At 35.6% G+C, this 19,803-nt stretch overlaps 4 protein-coding genes across 5 annotated transcripts; 3 read left to right on the forward strand and 1 right to left on the reverse strand.

Moving 5' to 3' along the window:
• The first annotated feature begins 345 nt into the window (after positions 1–345).
• LOC108562472 (tubulin alpha-8 chain-like) lies at positions 346–2,509 on the forward strand. Its single transcript, XM_017920827.1, has 6 exons — positions 346–480; positions 648–876; positions 941–1,442; positions 1,515–1,689; positions 1,743–1,949; positions 2,002–2,509. Exons 1-6 carry the CDS (start codon positions 478–480, stop codon positions 2,248–2,250), a joined length of 1,365 nt encoding a protein of 454 aa, XP_017776316.1. The 5' UTR covers positions 346–477; the 3' UTR covers positions 2,251–2,509.
• A 329-nt stretch (positions 2,510–2,838) lies between these two features.
• LOC108562471 (tubulin alpha-8 chain-like) lies at positions 2,839–5,103 on the forward strand. The gene is made up of 6 exons (XM_017920826.1): positions 2,839–2,976; positions 3,174–3,402; positions 3,467–3,968; positions 4,040–4,214; positions 4,268–4,474; positions 4,527–5,103. The coding sequence occupies exons 1-6, from the start codon at positions 2,974–2,976 to the stop codon at positions 4,773–4,775; spliced, it is 1,365 nt and encodes a 454-aa protein (XP_017776315.1). The 5' UTR covers positions 2,839–2,973; the 3' UTR covers positions 4,776–5,103.
• Positions 5,104–5,750: 647 nt separating this feature from the next.
• On the reverse strand, positions 5,751–13,224 carry LOC108562461. Of its 2 annotated transcripts, XM_017920811.1 has the most exons (7): positions 12,997–13,224; positions 6,726–7,709; positions 6,563–6,664; positions 6,358–6,495; positions 6,220–6,303; positions 6,010–6,166; positions 5,751–5,946 (listed from the first exon to the last, which is right to left on the reverse strand). In XM_017920811.1, exons 2-7 carry the CDS (start codon positions 7,642–7,644, stop codon positions 5,838–5,840), a joined length of 1,509 nt encoding a protein of 502 aa, XP_017776300.1. In that variant the 5' UTR covers positions 7,645–7,709; positions 12,997–13,224; the 3' UTR covers positions 5,751–5,837. The 2 variants fall into 2 exon arrangements, with proteins under 2 accessions (XP_017776300.1, XP_017776302.1); XM_017920813.1 differs by lacking the exon at positions 12,997–13,224 and having other exon boundaries at positions 6,726–7,940.
• A 2,213-nt stretch (positions 13,225–15,437) lies between these two features.
• LOC108562483 (elongation factor 2) lies at positions 15,438–19,607 on the forward strand. The gene is made up of 7 exons (XM_017920846.1): positions 15,438–15,540; positions 16,079–16,293; positions 16,600–16,793; positions 16,855–17,063; positions 17,300–18,886; positions 18,940–19,197; positions 19,462–19,607. The coding sequence occupies exons 1-7, from the start codon at positions 15,538–15,540 to the stop codon at positions 19,528–19,530; spliced, it is 2,535 nt and encodes an 844-aa protein (XP_017776335.1). The 5' UTR covers positions 15,438–15,537; the 3' UTR covers positions 19,531–19,607.
• Positions 19,608–19,803: the final 196 nt, after the last annotated feature.

Genomic DNA, 19,803 nt, shown 5'->3' on the forward strand with positions numbered 1-19,803 from the left:
TATTATGATGTGTAAATTATTATTATCAATGCTAATAAATAATATTAAACGATTAAAATCCATTCAATTCTTGCATTCCTTCATAACGTTAGTTATAAATAGTTTGACGACTTATGTTTTATAAGTTTCCATGCAGTCTGTATGAAGACCTATATATTTGAAGAATGAACTTGAATATGAATTATTTTACAAAGAGGAGAGAGATAGAGAGAAATATACAGGGAGAAGTAGAGGATGGAAAACTTTTGTATCGAAATTCAATGCACAAAGTAAATCCCCTTTTCTTTATTCATACAAAAAGGAGCTGCAAAACCGTTGAAGGGGGCACAAGACGAAAGGTGTACTGGTAGATTTACTCGCACAAATTCAGTCACTTACCGTACACCGCTGCTGAAGAATCAATCACCTCCAACTGACGATTTAATCTCTACGCTAGATAATAATTTTAAATTCGGTCAAAGTTCCTTTAATAAAAAAATGGTAAGTTCACATTACTCATAAAATATTTCTTATTTAAATAGCAAAACTTCAATTACAAATATATTTCACAAAAATTACGTTTCGTTTGTCGCTTCGCATTTCAATGTAGCGAAGTTTTTTTTATTATATATTAAGAAATGATTTTGTTTTCTTCCTTTTAATTGAAGCGTGAAGTAATTTCCGTGCACGTCGGCCAAGCTGGTGTCCAAATCGGCAATGCCTGTTGGGAGTTGTATTGTTTAGAACACGGCTTAAAGAAAGATGGATTTTTCAACGAGGAATATCTGAAAGAGAAGAAAAGTGACGATGATAGCTTTAATACTTTCTTCTCACCCACCGGTTCCGGAAAGCACGTTCCCAGATCTGTTTTTGTGGATCTTGAACCAACGGTCGTAGGTAAATATATAAAAGGACGAATTAACTTTAGATCGAAGTGCTATATGACAAATTCTCACTTTAGATTCTGTAAGGGTGGGTCCTTATCGTGAACTTTACCATCCAGAGCAGTTGATAACCGGAAAAGAAGATGCAGCCAACAATTACGCTCGTGGTCATTACACCATCGGGAAAGAGCTCATCGATCAGGTATCTGATAGGATTCGCAAACTGGCGGATCAATGTCAAGGACTTCAGGGTTTCCTGATCTTCCATTCTTTCGGAGGAGGAACCGGTTCCGGTTTTACTTCCCTTTTGATGGAAAGGTTGTCAGTAGATTACGGAAAGAAGAGCAAACTAGAATTCGCCATTTACCCGGCACCTCAGGTCTCAACTGCTGTGGTGGAACCGTACAATTCGATCCTTACCACGCACACTACCCTTGAACACTCCGATTGCGCCTTCATGGTAGACAATGAAGCAATCTACGATATCTGCTTGAAGAATTTGGATATCCCCAGACCCGGATACTTGAATCTGAATAGGCTCATCGGTCAGATCGTTTCATCTACGACCGCATCTTTGAGGTGAATTTCCCAAAAAAAAATCAAAAAATGTTGTTAAAAACATAAAATATAACAAATACAACATTTTTTTAGATTCGATGGAGCCATGAACGTCGATCTTACGGAATTCCAAACGAATTTGGTTCCATACCCACGTATACATTTCCCATTAGTGACTTATGCACCAATCATTTCAGCAGCGAAAGCCTACCACGAACAAATCTCAGTAGCCGAAATCACAAATGCGTGCTTCGAACCCAACAACCAGGTGAGTAATACCTATTTCAAGAAGAAAATCAGTGATTAAACTTTGCCATATAGATGGTGAAATGTGATCCTCGCCGAGGAAAGTACATGGCTTGCTGCATGCTGTACAGAGGAGATGTCGTTCCGAAAGATGTGAACGCGGCCATCGCCACAATCAAAACTAGAAGAACCATTCAATTTGTTGATTGGTGTCCAACTGGATTCAAAGTTGGTATTAACTATCAACCACCCACTGTAGTACCTGGCGGAGATTTGGCTAAGGTAAGCAACCCACCTAATACTTAACAATAAATAATAACATCTGTTACGCCAGGTACAACGAGCCGTATGCATGTTATCCAATACCACAGCCATCGCCGACGCTTGGGCTAGATTAAATCATAAGTTCGATTTGATGTATGCTAAAAGGGCTTTCGTCCATTGGTACGTGGGAGAGGGCATGGAAGAAGGAGAATTCTCCGAGGCTCGCGAAGATTTAGCTGCTTTGGAGAAGGATTACGAAGAAGTTGGCGCCGATTCCGGTGGCGACGAGGAAGATTCATTGGGGGAAGATCAGTTTTAAATTTGAAATAATGCTCGTGAAATTTACTTTTTACCATATTTTATTATTGTTTCTTTTTAATTTGTTGCATGCTAATTCCATTCTAAGTTAAAACATAATAATTATACTACAAAAAAATAATTCAATTACTTGTAATTAAGGCATACAAGAGATGCATCACTTTAGTGATATTGAAAATTTTGTAAAAAAAAAATTAATAACTTTTTAGTTTTGGTTTTAAATTTACTGTTTGTATATTTTATGATTGTTCGTTGTTTCTTTTTGTTAATTACATTGCGTAACATTCAGAAGATAGAATATAAATAAATACAGCAGATAAGAATTCTATAATTGAGTTCAGTTATTTTTCAATTTATTTTTTCTAAAATTAGCTAAAGACTTAGCAAATCTAATTTTCCATACACTATAATAATTTTAAAAATATATTACAATTTCTAAAAAAATACATTGTATTATATGATAAATATTTTAGTACAGTTCATAGGTATATATAAATATTAAATTCAAAGCACAAAGTAAATCCCCTTTTCTTTATACTTACAAAAAGAAGCTGCAAAACCGTCGAGGGGGGCGCAAGACGAAAGGTGTACTGGTAGATTTGCGCGCTCAACTCCAGTCACTTACCGTAGACCGGTACTGAAGAATCCATCACCTCCAACCGACGATTTAATCTCTACATTAGAAAATAATTTTATATTCGGTCAACGTTTTTTTACTGAAAAAATGGTAAGTTCACATTAATCAGAAAATATTTCTTATTTAAATAGCAAACCTTCAATTACTGTATTTTAAATACACTTCACCACATTGTACCACAAAAAATACGATTCGTTTGTCGTTTTGCATTTCATTGTAGAAAAGTTTTTTTTTTGCTATTAATATTATAGTAAGAAATAATTTTGTTTTCTTCCTTTTAATTGTAGCGTGAAGTAATTTCCGTGCACGTCGGCCAAGCTGGTGTTCAAATAGGCAATGCCTGTTGGGAGTTGTATTGTTTAGAACACGGCTTAAAGAAAGATGGTTATTTCAACGAGGAATATTTGAAAGAAAAGAAAGTTAATGATGATAGCTTCAACACTTTCTTCTCATCCACCGGTTCCGGGAAACACGTCCCCAGATCTGTTTTTGTGGATCTTGAACCAACGGTCGTAGGTAGATACATATAAGGACGAATTAACTTTGGATCGAGGTGCTAAATAATTAATTCTCACTTTAGATTCAGTAAGGGTGGGTCCTTATCGTGAACTGTACCATCCAGAGCAGTTGATAACCGGAAAGGAAGATGCAGCCAACAATTACGCTCGTGGTCATTACACCATCGGGAAAGAGCTCATCGATCAGGTATCTGATAGGATTCGCAAACTTGCGGATCAATGTCAAGGACTCCAGGGTTTCCTGATCTTCCACTCTTTCGGAGGAGGGACCGGTTCCGGTTTTACTTCCCTTTTGATGGAAAGGTTGTCAGTGGATTACGGAAAGAAGAGCAAACTGGAATTTGCCGTTTACCCGGCGCCTCAGGTCTCAACTGCTGTGGTGGAGCCCTACAATTCGATCCTTACCACGCACACCACCCTTGAACACTCCGATTGCGCCTTTATGGTAGACAATGAAGCAATCTACGATATCTGCTTGAAGAATTTGGATATCCCTAGACCAGGATACTTGAATCTCAACAGACTCATCAGTCAGATCGTTTCATCTACGACCGCATCTTTGAGGTGAATCTCCAAAAAAAAATCAAAACATGTTGTTAAAAACATAAAATGTAACATATACAAAACATTTTTAGATTCGATGGAGCCATGAACGTCGATCTTACGGAATTCCAAACGAATTTAGTTCCTTATCCACGTATACATTTCCCATTGGTGACTTATGCACCAATCATTTCAGCAGCGAAAGCCTACCACGAACAAATCTCAGTAGCCGAAATCACAAACGCGTGCTTCGAACCCAACAACCAGGTGAGTAATACCTATTTCAAGAAGAAAATCAGTGATTAAACTTTGCCATATAGATGGTGAAATGTGATCCTCGTCGAGGAAAGTACATGGCTTGCTGCATGCTGTACAGAGGAGACGTCGTTCCGAAAGATGTGAACGCGGCCATCGGGACAATTAAAACTCGAAGAACCATTCAATTTGTCGATTGGTGTCCAACCGGATTTAAAGTTGGTATTAACTATCAACCACCCACCGTAGTACCTGGAGGAGATTTGGCAAAAGTAAGCAACCTACCTAATACTTAACAATAAATAATAACATCTGTAACGCCAGGTACAAAGAGCCGTATGTATGTTATCAAATACCACAGCAATTGCAGACGCTTGGGCCAGGTTGAACCACAAGTTCGATTTGATGTATGCCAAAAGGGCTTTTGTCCATTGGTACGTGGGAGAGGGCATGGAAGAAGGAGAATTCTCCGAGGCTCGCGAAGATTTGGCCGCTTTGGAGAAGGATTACGAAGAAGTTGGCGCCGATTCAGGTGGCGACGAGGAAGATTCATTGGGGGAAGACCAGTATTAAATTTAAAATAATGCTCATGAAATTTACTGTTTACCATATTTTATTATTGTTTCTTTTTAATTTGTTGCATGCTAATTCCAATTTAATTAAAACATAATAATTATACTTTAAAAGAAATTCAATTGCTTGTAATTAAGGCATACAAGAGATGCACCACTTTAGTGATATTGAAAATATAGTAAAAACAAAATATTAATAGCTTTTAGGTTTGTTTTTAAATTTACTGTTTGTATATTTTATGATTGTTAGTTGTTTATTTTTTTTACGCACATTGCATACCATTCAGGAGATAGAATATAAATAAATATAGCAGATAAGAAAACTAAAATTGTCTTCTGTTGTTTTTCACTCTATGTTGCTAAAGATTTAAGAAATCTAATTTTGCGTACGCTTTAATAGTTTTTAAAATAATTACAATTTCTATATGAAAAATATTTTCCTACAGTCCACTGGTTGTGACATTGGTCAACGAAATGAGATTAATTATATTTAAACACCAATGTTAGTTTTTTGATAAAACTAAGGAAGTTCTAACTGAATAATACAATTTTATCATAAATACGTTTATTTGATTCTTTTTTTTTTCTACAAATAATTGTGACGACCATCTGTGTATGACAGAATTTTAAAGTACGTAATTTATTCTGTTTATTTTATTTCATACTTTAATCTTAGTAGTTAGCGCTACAGGTGAATATATGTTTGTACGTATAATCTTTTAGATAATTTATTATAGGATGGATTGGAAGAGAAAAGATCTATTTAAGTATTAAGTCTTAATTACTCATTAATACAACTGAAGAACCTTATAAACAATTCGTAGATATTGCAATCGATGTAATAAACTCCAATAAAAGAACATAATTACAGATAAGGTTAAAAATAAAAATACCAATTCTAAATATAATACAAAAAATTTCGAAAATTTATTAAAAAAATGAACACAATAATAATAATAATAATAGTTTGTACCTTCCCAATTATAAAAGCATATTCTACTATCACAGAGAATCATGAACTATATAATCGTGATTTAAGATAAAGGGAAAAACAATATATTAACTAAGTGTTCACGGTGGCGTCGGCTTCAGTTATTGCTAAAAGTTCTACAGCCAATTCAACTTCTTTCTCTTTTTGGGCATCATCAAGCTTGTACTGGTTATACAACCACCTTAAAAAAATAATAAATAATTATTGTGGTAAGTTCAGGTGAACTGTAAATAATTTAACATACAGAAAGATGAAAATGCATGGCGCTGTCAAAATAGCTCCAATAAAATAAAATGCACTGGGGAAGATATCAATTGTTTGTCTATAAATCAATCCGAAAAGTGGACCATAGATCAACGGCATCAGTGCTTCCGAAGCTCCCATCAGTGAATAAACCTTGCCTGAAATTAAATTCATGTCATTTGATATTTCTTATTATTTTGTTAGGAATTACCTAACTCGTTCGGCGGTACCAGCTTAGAGATGATTGCTCTCATTGCTACGAAGGAGGCACCGTGTAAAGCTTCAATAGCGATACCTAAAAATGTGGTTGTTAAAAATAGTTGATAAATTGAAATGCTAATTGATTTACCTAAATAAAAGTAAATTGCTGTGGGTGCAAAGGCCATAACGATGCAAGCTACGACTTTGCAAAATGCTGCAAGAGCTCCAATGACGGCATCGTGAATTTTAAATCTTTTGGAGAGGATGTACAAGGAAAAAGCAGTACCTAAATACAAATTAATTGTTGTTAATTGAATGAAAATTATTGTTCTTCTTTAATACTCTTTACGTACCACTAATTTGTATTAAGAAATGGACAGTTAAAAATATACCGTAGTCTGTTTCGTTCCATCCAAATTTGTATCTTAAAAATAGATACATCACAGTCATTTCTCCTAATAAATAAAGAAATAAATTATTATTTGTTGATTATTATTTTTGTAAAATTGCTTTTACCATGAAGAGGGCCCACGATCAGCATAATCAAAAGTAAGCAAACCATGATCCTGCTTCGAAAATTTTTCTCTCTAGCCTTAAAGGCAACAACCATCGTTTCCTTCACGTAACTGAATTTGAAGAAATCTCTCAAACACGCAAAACGTTGTTTCTTATTGAAGTCGAATTCCTTGGAGTTTTCTTTAACGACGAACATTCCGTAGAAGAATCCAATTGTCAGCAAACCCAACGCAAAGCTGAAAGTCACGTAGAAACCGAAGTTCATCAGGAGTATCCCGCTCACGGCTATTCCAATTGGAATCGAAGCGTTAGACAAGATGGTCAAGGCTCCGATCCTCACGGTTCTTGTTTCAATGCTGGAGATGTCACAGATGTACGCGTTCGCACCCATAAACATGACGGCCCAACCTCCCGATAATCCCGGAATGATACCGTGCACTAAAATATTGAAGATGATCGGAAGCTCGTAGAAGAAGTAGGTGAGCAAAATGAATCCAATGATTGCGAATATCTCTCCTGCTATTGGAATTAGAATGCACGGAAGTCGTCTTTTATATCTGTCGCTCCAAGATCCTATGAATACCAGCACGATGCAAGGAAGAATGCTCTGGAAGATATTCCGGATGGCTGTCATAGTAGCCACGAGTTTCTGAACCGTAGCTTCTTCGTCCTTCGTGTATCCCGTCGCGTTCCTAACGTACATAGCATCGCACGTGCTATTATCATATTGCAAATCGACTCTGCACGCTTTTTCCAAATTCAAGTTTTGCATCGCCAACTCCGCCAGCACGCTGGGTAAGATGTAGCAGAGCATCAGCGGTTCCACGGTCACATTTTGTATGAACCACTTCACTCTATCACAGCAGCTCATTCCACTGGATTCCTCTTTGCTCTCATCTTTCTCCTCGATAGCAGCCATCGCACCAAAGAAATATATTTGCACTTCTTGTTCTTCGAGATCGATACGGGATATTTATCACAGGCCTGCTCAATCAATAATAAATTGGTGTTACAATCATGTAAAGTGCAATTGACGAATTTATCTGCATCATTGCGATTATATGATAAAATGTTTATATATATATATGGACTATATTTTTTATATTCTAAAAACAGTATGGTGGGATGTCAGCATCGACGAAATACTTTTATGGCTAGTGCAATATGCCTTTTTTTGTACAAATTGTAAAAAGGTATTAATCATAAGCTTCATTCGTCAGATATTTACAAAAATGCCCATACTTCAAATTGGAATCGTACACGATATTTCCAATTATTATTCAATAGTAATCAAATAAACTATTTTATCTCTAATAATTTTCGTGCGAGAAAAATAAACTGAAAACAAATTTAAAAAATTTAATATAAACTTTTTATACTATATGGTATCAAAAAGGTAAGTGTTTTATGTTAACAATATATGTAGTATGGATAATATAACGAACGCATTTCATGACTATTTGCAGGTGCCTAAATATAATGGTTGTAGAGAGAAAATGTGAATGAGTAATCGTAAAATTAGCAATGGCGTACAGCATTATCAGGATTAATGTTTGCTGATTGAAGGTACTTGAAAGTGAATTGTTTGCGCGGATAATTGCAAATGCATTTAGTACAAATTCGGACTGATAGGAATGTGATTGACCTTGACACATATCCAGAAAAAATAGTTGTTTTTTTTAAATTATCTAAAAAGTACGTCAAAAGCTGTTATATTTCTGTCAGATTATGATTATTATCTGCCGATGAACTACATTGATATTCCGTGTCAAAATTTTAATTGCAGAGACAAAGCAAATAACTATTTGAAAGTCAAAACAAATAGCAATGATATAACTACAAAGAATATATCTTTATTTTATATTAAAAACTAACAAAAAATCATAATAATTTGTTTAAAGTTACGCATTTTATGTTGCATTTTATATAGATATCAATTAAATGCCTGAACAGGTACACCTTGCACATACACAAAACACACACGATTTAAAGCATCTTAGCCGATTACCAGTAATGAGAAAACTCAGAGCAAAACCAGATCCAAACTACAATAACGTGCTTAACTAAATAACATTAAGTATAACAACACTGTTTAATTAATAATTAACGTTTTTAAGCAAAAAAAAAAATCACACAAGAAAACATCGTTCATGGCAAACAATATTTGTATATGGTTTAGTTTCTCATTGCATTAATATAATATAAAATAAATATTGTTCTATGCAGTTTCTCTTGATGAATTGTGTAACGTTTTGTTTTAAATGGACGCAATAAAGAAAATAAAACATAACAGTACTGCTGACATCAGATCAAGTTATATATAAATATAAATGATTTTTTTTGTTCCAGCGCTAATTCAATTGCTTTAGATAAGATTGTATGTAATTGAAGACCAATAACAAGCTGTCCTAGCCGTCTGGGAAATATTCCGAGTTATTCATAGATATGAGATACGTTATTTAAAAATGTATTATTACTTAACTTACTTAACCGTTGAATACAAAAAAAGTCGAATACACTGTAAGATACATGATGCATGGTGTTTACCTAAAGATAAAGTACTTGGATGTGATAATCTACCGAACATCGGTGAAATATTTAAAATCATTAAGTTTCAAATCATTTAAATATCTGTGTAATATTTGATGTTAGTATTTTTGATAATAATCATCTTATTCTTTTTTAACAATATCACTTTTAAGACGAAAAAAGATCTGTACTTTACAAAGTGTTGCAGGTCTATATTCTGTTACGATTACATAAATGTAATGTATGTTTCTTTTTTAATTTAAAATAATTATTAATAAAATAAGTCTCGTTTCAATAGGCTTCAAAGAAAAAAGCCGGCATTGCAATACTAAAGCATTTCCAATATAAAACGATATGAACTATCGCGGATAGAGAAAACTGCAGTCTAACGACAAAAATTATAAAATCATGTTATTATCTAAACCTACCACATTGAATAAACTAAATTGAATTTGTTTATAAGTTAACTAGTATAGAAAGGTGATACTTTTATATCTACATGACACAAAATTGATGATAACTAATTAATTTAGTAAAATAAGAAGATTTATTAAGGGGATGGAAGAAAACCAGTGCTCAATAGCAGCGGCAAATCGTTAACTTCGGGGGCCCTGGGCTAACACATTTTGGGGGCCCTGGATTAACACTGTTTGATTGAGCGGAGATCTAGACTAAATTAGCCGCAATAAATATTGAATATTAAATCAACATTTTTTTTAAATATGCAACCGCTAAAGGTTTTTATTTAGAAAATAGATAATTTATTTTACACTATTATTCATTCAAAAATGAAATATAATTGTTGTTTCATATTAATGACATAATCGATATTGAAGTGTACTATCATAGTCATCAATTATGACAAGTCTAAAATTAGCATTGTTTTACCGAGTGGCTATCACTATCATAACATATTTATTTTAGTATCCTATTTTCAGTTGGTACTCGGATTAATTAGATAACAATTGACAAAATAGCTATTATAATTATTCCAATTGATTTATGCAAAATACTTGAAATTCTAAATTTCATTAATTTCTTTCTTCTATCCTTTTGGTACACAATAGACTTTTATTATTGATAAGAGAAAATCCCATCAGATTTTATGATACAAAGAACCATTGATTGTTATAATATATTTGTATCATGATAATATATGTTAACATAAATCCTATAGACTAGTTCGTCTCTAGCAATCGTGAGTGCACGTGTGTCCGGGACCGACATCTAGCAGCAGCGGAATAAGTCACTTCCTAGTGTGATTCTATTCCATATTCCCTACATGCGGTCTATAAACATATTCTATATCGCAACCCAGACAATCGAATATTGAAATCCCGACGTTCGAAAACTCGAGTGTATCGAAATCCCGACATTCGAAATTCCGACGCTTAAAATCCCGACTATGTCAAAATTCCGACTACCATAATCCCGACAATCAAAATCCCGACTATATCGAAATAAATAAAAGTTATCGTAGAAATTTATAATAATAAAAGACACTGTCGGGTAAATCGATCCAAATTCCCTTCCAGATTAAAGACACAGTCTTAGAATTAATCAAATTTAAGAATATGGATTTTCTTTTTCTTCGTAGGTCTATTTACGATTAATTTAGAACCCTCAGAAGACAACAATTCATCCATTTAGCCGATGTCTAGACATCCGCTATAAGCAAAACGTAAAAACCAATGAGTAACTTAGAGGCAAAAAATGATAATTATGAAATAGCCTTAATGACTGTATTGTGGGACAAACTGTTGCAGAGGATGGAATTTACTCCATGGGGAAAATCTTCAGAAATATCTTTCCGATTTTATAAAGGACGCAAGACAAAAATTTGAATATATGATTGAAGAAAAATAATGATGTAAAAAAAAGGAACATTGCAGTTTATAGTTAATATACATAAATTAATATGTGATGTATTCAGGAGATCCACTGTCTACAGCGATGTTTTGAACGATTTTCAAGTTTTTTTTTTAAATGATAAAATGAGTAGCGATGAAATGACTGAATGTGTGAATTATCGTTGAAATACGACATTAAACATCGATATATATAAATTATTAATTGACGGACTGTAGTCTACGTTTCCCAATGTAGAAACTATTTTGAGATTCTTTTTGACAATGTCTATCTGCAATGCAAGTGGTGAACGTTCATTATCCGTACTTAAACGGGTTAAAAATTATTTACTTAATTCAATGAGTCAATTACGTCTGAGCAATTTGTCACCTATGTTTATAGAAAATGATGTTGTTCAATTGTAAGATTGTGGAAGTTCCACTTTAAACGAGCACCTCTCGAACACTGTTCATCTTTATTGTGTATTTTTTTTTACCTAAGAATGTGTTTTTTTTTCTAGTACCTAAGAATATTTTTTATTCCAAAATTAAAAAACGTTATGATTTTCTGCTTTGTTTATATTAATGAATCATCTCATTCTCAGGTTGCGCCTAGGGCATCACAAAGTCATGATGTGCCACTTAAAATTTATAAGTAAAGTGTAATTTAGCTGAAATTGCTAACATATTTTTGAGATTATCGTTTCTTAGTAACGAAAAACTGAAAGAGTACATTGCAAAGGAATTGTTCGTAATATAGATAGAGGCTTTTCCGAAGCATAACTCGTGAAGGAAATTAAAGATGCGCAGATGGAATTAATATCATAAAGATCGAAAGGATAAATGGGAAATTGATCAATGAGGACGGTAGTACAATTTATGTGCCGAGTAATTCATTAATAAGTACTTTCTATGGTAAGAGGCTTCCGAAACACATTAATATATCTTATAACAATAGAGTGGTGGAGTTGTACGTGCATAGGGTTATCCAATGCTTAGGGTGTCACTGCTATTTTCAATAGTTCAAACATACGTTGACCAGCATGCGCCAAAGACCACAGTCTGAATCTATTCCCCAACAAAGACAATCCTACTTGTCTGTACTGTAGAAGAGCACATTTAACCAATGAACAAAATCTTCGCCTAGCTGATAAAGTCTGCATAAAATACCTTAGTCAGAAAACCTTTAAAGAGGACATGGTTAATTGCTTATGTCTTTTCTACGAGGCAGACAAATTTACCAACAAGCTAACAGATAAAAACTCGTCGAGGGGTCAATATAGTCGTGCATTTCCTACAATCCTATATAGACAAGACTCTGTGCCTAGCGACGTACCAACCGAACAAATGTCCAATAAGCAAACATTCGCATATATATTAAGAACTCAATCCCCCCTCTATTTCCATCCCATTTCTTCTGCAAGAAGCATCAACTGTGATATTTACAGCTGATTCAGACTTTTACCACCCCATAAAATCGTCCAAAATATAAATAGGGAGGGAGATATCAGCCGCTGGTATTTGGAAGAAGATTAGAAGGTTCAATCGTAAGTCAACAATTGTCAATGGAGACAACAAATGGAGACAAGATTTCCTCGTTGCACTTACCCCACCAAGTTTTGAACCAGAGGTCGTATCACTACCGATCTCACAAAACCTTCTACACTCTCAGAATTGGAACTTTTAGTAAAATCCGCAAAAGCGGTTGTTCTTGATAGGGTCTCATACCGTATGATGAAAGGAGGCACACATAGTGCCGATTTTAAAGCGAGGATTCGCACCACAGGAGACAATCAACTACAGACCGATCACTTTATTATCATGCATAAGAAAGAGTTTCTGATCAAAAAGCGTCTAGACCGCTGGTGCGAAATAAATAACGTATTTGAACCTACTTTTGCTGGTTTCTCAGAGTTAGAAGCACATTGGACAACATTTATGGAGTGGCGGAAATTTATCGAGAACTCGCGGCTGGGAAGGATCTAATTGTTGTGTTCTTGGATATCAGAGCCGCATACAACAACATAGCATCGAATATTCTAATGCGGGAACTCTAGAGCTACCAGCTCCCTCCTCGGTTAGTCAATATAGTTATTGCACTAACCAGAGACAGAAACTGTCGACGTAATATCCACAGGACGACCGTGGGCAGCACTAAACTCATGGCATGTGCCGATGATTTGGTGCTGATTGGTAGCGGAAAGAAGCGCTCTTATGCTATACCTCTCTGATGATATTATATGGCCTCTACTGCACGACCAACTTGTCAGAATCCCAAACCAGTGTCTGAGAATCTGCATAGGAGCCTTGCGCTTCACCCCACTGAATATTTTAAAATGGACAAGGACAAGGGATTCATTCAGAAGAATAGTGGATCAGAGAGCCATAATCTCGGATTCGAAGAGTGCTAACGAGTCCAACAATAGCCAGTCAAAGACGGTTAAGACTAATCACTGGGTTGTTGCAATCTTGGCTCAGATAAGAAACATTGAAACTGACGGGGGAGTTGTTGTTTTATGTTGGGTGCCCAGCCACCAGGGTATCCTAGATAACGAGGAAACGGAAGCTCCGGCAGGAATAGGTCATCGACGCGAGATCATCAACATCAAGTTCACTACACAGACACATACCCGCATGTCAGAGCGTACGCAATACTAGAATGGCAACGAAGATTTTAGAGTGAAGCACCCATGGTTGTTGAGGATGGGGTTCAGCAGGAAATCGAACATTGCAGTACTCAGTCGTTTGAGATCTGGACAAATGCTAGGCTCTTTAAATTTGGCCAGAGTCGGGTGGCAGGACTCTGATAGATGCAGCTATGGGTTCGCTTGTTAACATATTTTTTGTATGCAATCAATATCGACAAGCATCCGAAACTCTATATAGTGAATTGATCAGAAACAATGTCTCTCTACCGACATCAGTTCGGTCTCTAATTAGCTAGAAAAATGTAAAAGTCTATATGTGTCTATTAAAATGTATTAGGATTGCAAAGGGCAATCATCAATTAACAAAAGTAATGGCTGGCAAAAGTGTACAGCTATGTGAAGCGGAAGGGGAAAAGAGAAGTTCATTAAGACCTAGATTTCTTTCCAATACGTAAGTCAATTTGGTTGCCTATACAATAAATTATACCTAAATAAAGTAAAATTGCAGGAAATTTCACAATTATTGCAACTATTTATTTGTAATAATTTATAAACTATTGTATAAGTTATTTAATGAATTACCATACCTTTAAATTTTTATTAAAAAAAAATTAAATATAATAACAATTTTTATTGCAACAATTATGTAATAAAACAAACAAAACATAAAAAAAAACACATGAATAGAATCGAAAATTTGAATAGAATATTTATTATATAAAATTAAATATTTTGTCCACTTCCTGTAATTTATGAAATAGTACAGATTAACAATTATAATTTTATAGAAATCTCGTTTCAACTTTAGTTTAATCATTACGTAATGTTTCTCAAAATTGTTTTCAGTATAAAAATAACCATATTAATAAAGCAAAACAATATTAACCTTTAAGAAAATGTGCTTATTATTAAATTCTATAAATTAATGTTTTGTAATAAAATTGAAGAAAACGTTCGCAAGATTATCAAAAGAAGCATTTTTTTTCTTCTTCCTAGAAAATTGTTACCTACACCTGGGAAGAACCTTTTTGAGGGCAATTGTAAAACAGCATTTTATTGGAAAATTCCCACGTTTTTGAAAGAACTGTACCTTTTTTCAAAAGAATCACCTTTCTTTCCCTGAAAGAAAAATGCCTGAACTTCCGCTACCCCTACCAAATATACAGTTTGAAAATGGTTATTTAAGCAAGCAACTGCATCGAACATTTCCAGTTTTGGTGCGATCACTGCGAAAAGCATAACCAAGGTTCCACATGTAAGTTTTTAAATTTTTGTTTCTGCAAGAAATTAAGTTCTTCTATAATATTATTATTTTGTCAAATTGCTATATAAATTTGAAATAATGTTTTAAAGCAACTTTTGCTAAGTTATAAAAAAAAGTCAAAATAATTTAAACCTTCTGTAATTTATGTAAATAACTTTTATAATATTACTTATAATATAGTAAATAACTTTTATAATATTACTTATAATATAGTAGTATTTAGAACAGTTGATAAAAGACCCACGGGTCTAAAAAGAAAGTGTTATATTCAAATCTAGATCATTTGGTATGGATATAGATTCATCGTTTTTAGCGGCAATTTTTGAAATTTGTTTTTGTCTTATTTTAGGTTGAAGTGGATTGAAGCAATACGATTGGACTAACTGTGAATCGCTTAGTGGCGCCCTCTGCCTTCGTCTACTTCGTGGGAAGAGATCGTTCGTCTCTCTACCTTTTTGTGGGGAGTGCGCCATAACTGGCGTTTGTGTTTTTGACTGTGCTAAGAAAATCCAAGAACATCCAAAATGGCAAGTGCTTTTTTATATCATTCTCTATGGGAAACTGTAGCCCTTTTCATTTTCTATCGAATGCATGTGCTATTTGTCAGGATACCTGGGAATTATGGGTGAAAAAGTTGTTAGAAAATGGGAGATTGCACAACTATATGTAATGCACCAGAAGGCATTTGTTTACGTGTTTCTTTGATATTGGGGTTTGCGTTAGTTCCTGTCACATATCGAATATTATTTAAAGTATTCGCCGGTATTAACTGCAATTCATTTCGATCCTATTTGACGAAGTTTTACATTAAATATGGTGAGTTAAAATCACGCTGACGTTTATGCACACGCGGCATTGTAAAATGGATGCATTTGTTTTACTGATCTTGCCTGATCCACCTATAAGTTATTGAAAGCCACCCCTTAATGTTGTGCAACATGCATCTCCAGCTGCCCATTTTTCAGGATCTTTGCAGATGCATATGCAATTCATGTGCAGCTGATTTTTACAACATGGACTACTCTCAAGTGCCCAGCCAATCTAATTTATGTTCTTATGTTATAGGTGAACTTCACTGTTGATGAAATCCGTGCCATGATGGACAAGAAGCGGAACATCCGTAACATGTCTGTCATTGCTCACGTAGATCATGGTAAATCCACTCTCACAGACTCCCTTGTGTCTAAGGCTGGTATCATTGCTGGAGCCAAGGCTGGTGAGACTCGTTTCACTGACACCCGTAAGGATGAACAAGAACGTTGCATTACCATCAAATCCACGTAAGTATTCAGTAATTGAGTATATTCCATATGTTTTAGTCATTACCATTTTCCTAATTATTCCATATGGATATCTATAATTATATTACAAAAAGATTGCATCTTAATCTCAAAACCTTTGACATTGGTTACTAACTGATTTTCCTTTTTATGATTCAGCAAAAATTATTTGGACAATTTCTGTGTATTATTATTGAAAAGTTGAATTTAAACTGTAGAATTACAGATCAATGACCCTTTGTCTGGACTGCCCCACCCCTCTGACAATTTAAAAATATAAGTTTATTTTTTTTTTTTTTTGTTTAGTGCCATCTCTATGTACTTCGAGTTGGAAGATAAGGATTTGGTATTCATCAAGAATATTGACCAACGCGAAAAGGACATGAAAGGTTTCTTGATCAACTTGATCGATTCCCCCGGTCACGTTGATTTCTCCTCAGAAGTCACTGCTGCTCTCCGTGTAACTGACGGAGCCCTTGTCGTCGTAGATTGCGTTTCTGGTAATTTCATTGAACCATGATTTTTTTTTCTTAATTTATAATAATTGTGGATCTTATTTAGGTGTATGCGTACAGACCGAAACCGTACTTCGTCAAGCTATTGCTGAACGTATCAAGCCAATCTTGTTCATGAACAAGATGGACCGTGCTCTTCTTGAACTCCAATTGGATTCCGAGGAGTTGTACCAAACTTTCCAACGTATCGTTGAAAACGTCAACGTTATTATCGCTACCTACTCGGACGACAGCGGCCCAATGGGAGAAGTTCGCGTAAGTAATCTACGTCAATTCATTATTCTATCCCGAGAACTTGCAGTCCGATATTTGTGTAATTATTATATTGGTTAAGATAGTTCTCGGAGAGTAAAAGGTCACTAATTGCCCTGCCTTAAACAAATTGTGTTTAATGCAGCTTCCATTAAAGTGAAACATTTAATAAAGTATTTAAATTACAAAGTAATTTTCCATAAGAGACATGTTAGTAATGTATATATCTTTTAAATTAGGTTGACCCTAGCAAGGGATCCGTCGGTTTCGGTTCTGGTCTCCACGGCTGGGCTTTCACCCTCAAACAATTCGCTGAAATGTACTCCGAGAAATTCAAGATCGACGTTGTCAAGCTCATGAACAGGCTTTGGGGAGAGAACTTCTTCAACGCTAAGACCAAGAAGTGGGCCAAGCAAAAGGAAGATGATAACAAACGCTCTTTCTGCATGTACATTTTGGACCCAATCTACAAGGTGTTCGACTCCATCATGAACTACAAGAAGGAAGAATACGAAGCGCTTTTGCCGAAATTGGGCATTGCCTTGAAACACGAAGACAAGGATAAGGACGGCAAACCATTGTTGAAGGTCGTCATGAGGACCTGGTTGCCAGCTGGTGAAGCTTTGCTTCAGATGATTGCCATCCATTTGCCATCCCCAGTAGTCGCCCAGAAATACCGTATGGAAATGTTGTACGAAGGCCCACACGACGATGAAGCCGCTGTTGGTGTTAAGACTTGCGACCCTAACGGTCCTCTTATGATGTACGTATCGAAAATGGTACCGACCACCGATAAGGGTAGGTTCTACGCTTTCGGTCGTGTCTTCTCTGGAAAGGTAGCCACCGGCATGAAGGCCCGCATCATGGGACCCAACTACGTTCCTGGCAAGAAGGAAGATCTTTACGAAAAGGCCATCCAACGTACCATCCTCATGATGGGACGTTATGTTGAAGCCATCGAAGATGTCCCATGCGGTAACATCTGCGGTTTGGTCGGTGTCGATCAATTCTTGGTCAAGACCGGTACCATCACCACCTTCAAGGACGCCCACAACATGAAGGTCATGAAGTTCTCCGTGTCACCTGTCGTGCGTGTCGCCGTTGAACCCAAGAACCCAGCTGATTTGCCAAAATTGGTAGAAGGTTTGAAACGTTTGGCCAAATCCGATCCTATGGTCCAATGTATCATCGAAGAATCTGGTGAACATATCATCGCTGGTGCCGGTGAACTTCACTTGGAAATTTGCTTGAAAGATTTGGAAGAAGATCACGCTTGCATTCCACTCAAGAAATCCGACCCCGTTGTGTCATACCGTGAAACCGTCAGTGAAGAATCTGATATTATGTGCCTGTCCAAATCTCCAAACAAGCACAACAGGTTGTTCATGAAGGCCTGCCCCATGCCCGATGGTTTGGCTGAAGACATTGACAATGGCGATGTCAACCCACGTGACGACTTCAAGTCTCGTGCTCGTTACCTTGGCGAGAAATACGATTACGATCTTACTGAAGCCCGTAAGATCTGGTGCTTCGGCCCAGACGGTACTGGCCCCAATCTTCTCGTTGATTGTACCAAGGGTGTGCAATATTTGAACGAAATCAAGGATTCCGTTGTCGCTGGTTTCCAATGGGCCGCCAAGGAAGGTGTCCTTTCCGAAGAGAACTTGCGTGGTGTTAGGTTCAACATTTATGATGTTACTTTGCACGCTGACGCTATCCATCGTGGTGGTGGCCAAATTATCCCAACCACTCGTCGTTGCTTGTACGCTTGTCTGATGACCGCTCAACCAAGGCTTATGGAGCCAGTCTACCAATGCGAAATTCAAGTAAGAAATTCAAAAATAACGATTATCCAATTTACTAATATATTTTTGTATAGTGCCCAGAAATCGCCGTTGGTGGTATCTACGGTGTATTGAACAGAAGACGTGGTCACGTTTTCGAAGAAATGCAGGTCACTGGTACCCCCATGTTCGTCGTCAAGGCTTACTTGCCCGTCAACGAATCCTTCGGTTTCACCGCCGATCTTCGTTCCAACACCGGTGGACAAGCTTTCCCGCAATGCGTGTTCGACCATTGGCAAGTACTGCCCGGTAACCCAATGGAACTCGGATCCAAACCATACCAAATTGTGCAGGTATGCATTTCAAAAATCTACTTATTAAATATTCGTAGTAATAGTACCATAAACAGACAATGCTTCCTCCGTTACTTTATAAAAGAGTTAGCATTCGCGTTTGATGGAAGATCAATATTTTATTTTAATATAAGGACTTTAAATGCATATAAGCATTCTAGTCCAAATGAAATAATATTACATTTTCTCAAAACATTAATTTTGTTTTTTTTTCTGCATATTTTTATTTGTACAATGTTAATTGTTTTTTTCTTGCAATTTTAGGATACACGTAAGAGGAAGGGATTGAAGGAAGGTCTGCCAGATCTTACCCAATACTTGGACAAAATGTAAACATCAGGGTGTTAGGATCTGTACAAAGTATTTAAAAAGGATATTCAAAATAAACAATAAAAAAATATTTTATTTTATTCTTGGGTAAAAATTATACCTATATTATTGTACAGAGGCAAAAGGTTTTTTTTTTCATTTAATTTAATTTCTCTGACATTAAAAATTTGTGGCACCACACTCATATAGAAGAAAAAACACAAGCTTATATGAAAAATTTGTTCCACACACACAAAATCAAAAAGAAACTTTATATTTTCTTATTTAATTAAAAAA

The sequence above is a fragment of the Nicrophorus vespilloides genome, unplaced genomic scaffold (assembly GCF_001412225.1).
Source record: "Nicrophorus vespilloides isolate i.1.1-1 unplaced genomic scaffold, Nicve_v1.0, whole genome shotgun sequence".
Taxonomy (NCBI): Eukaryota; Metazoa; Arthropoda; class Insecta; order Coleoptera; family Silphidae; genus Nicrophorus; species Nicrophorus vespilloides.

Excerpts from the sequence above, each read along its gene's own strand:
- LOC108562472 (XM_017920827.1), top strand. Across the intron at positions 877-940 it reads TCTTGAACCAACGGTCGTAG|ATTCTGTAAGGGTGGGTCCT; the intron begins GTAAATATATAA and ends TTCTCACTTTAG. Across the intron at positions 1,443-1,514 it reads TCTACGACCGCATCTTTGAG|ATTCGATGGAGCCATGAACG; the intron begins GTGAATTTCCCA and ends ACATTTTTTTAG.
- LOC108562471 (XM_017920826.1), top strand. Across the intron at positions 3,403-3,466 it reads TCTTGAACCAACGGTCGTAG|ATTCAGTAAGGGTGGGTCCT; the intron begins GTAGATACATAT and ends TTCTCACTTTAG. Across the intron at positions 4,215-4,267 it reads GCTTCGAACCCAACAACCAG|ATGGTGAAATGTGATCCTCG; the intron begins GTGAGTAATACC and ends TTTGCCATATAG.
- LOC108562461 (XM_017920811.1), bottom strand. The coding sequence starts at position 7,644 with ATGGCTGCTATCGAGGAGAAAGATGAGAGCAAAGAGGAATCCAGTGGA. Across the intron at positions 6,665-6,725 it reads GATCGTGGGCCCTCTTCATG|GAGAAATGACTGTGATGTAT; the intron begins GTAAAAGCAATT and ends TTTATTTATTAG. Across the intron at positions 6,496-6,562 it reads TTTCTTAATACAAATTAGTG|GTACTGCTTTTTCCTTGTAC; the intron begins GTACGTAAAGAG and ends ATTTGTATTTAG.
- LOC108562483 (XM_017920846.1), top strand. Across the intron at positions 17,064-17,299 it reads GCCCAATGGGAGAAGTTCGC|GTTGACCCTAGCAAGGGATC; the intron begins GTAAGTAATCTA and ends CTTTTAAATTAG. Across the intron at positions 19,198-19,461 it reads AACCATACCAAATTGTGCAG|GATACACGTAAGAGGAAGGG; the intron begins GTATGCATTTCA and ends TTGCAATTTTAG.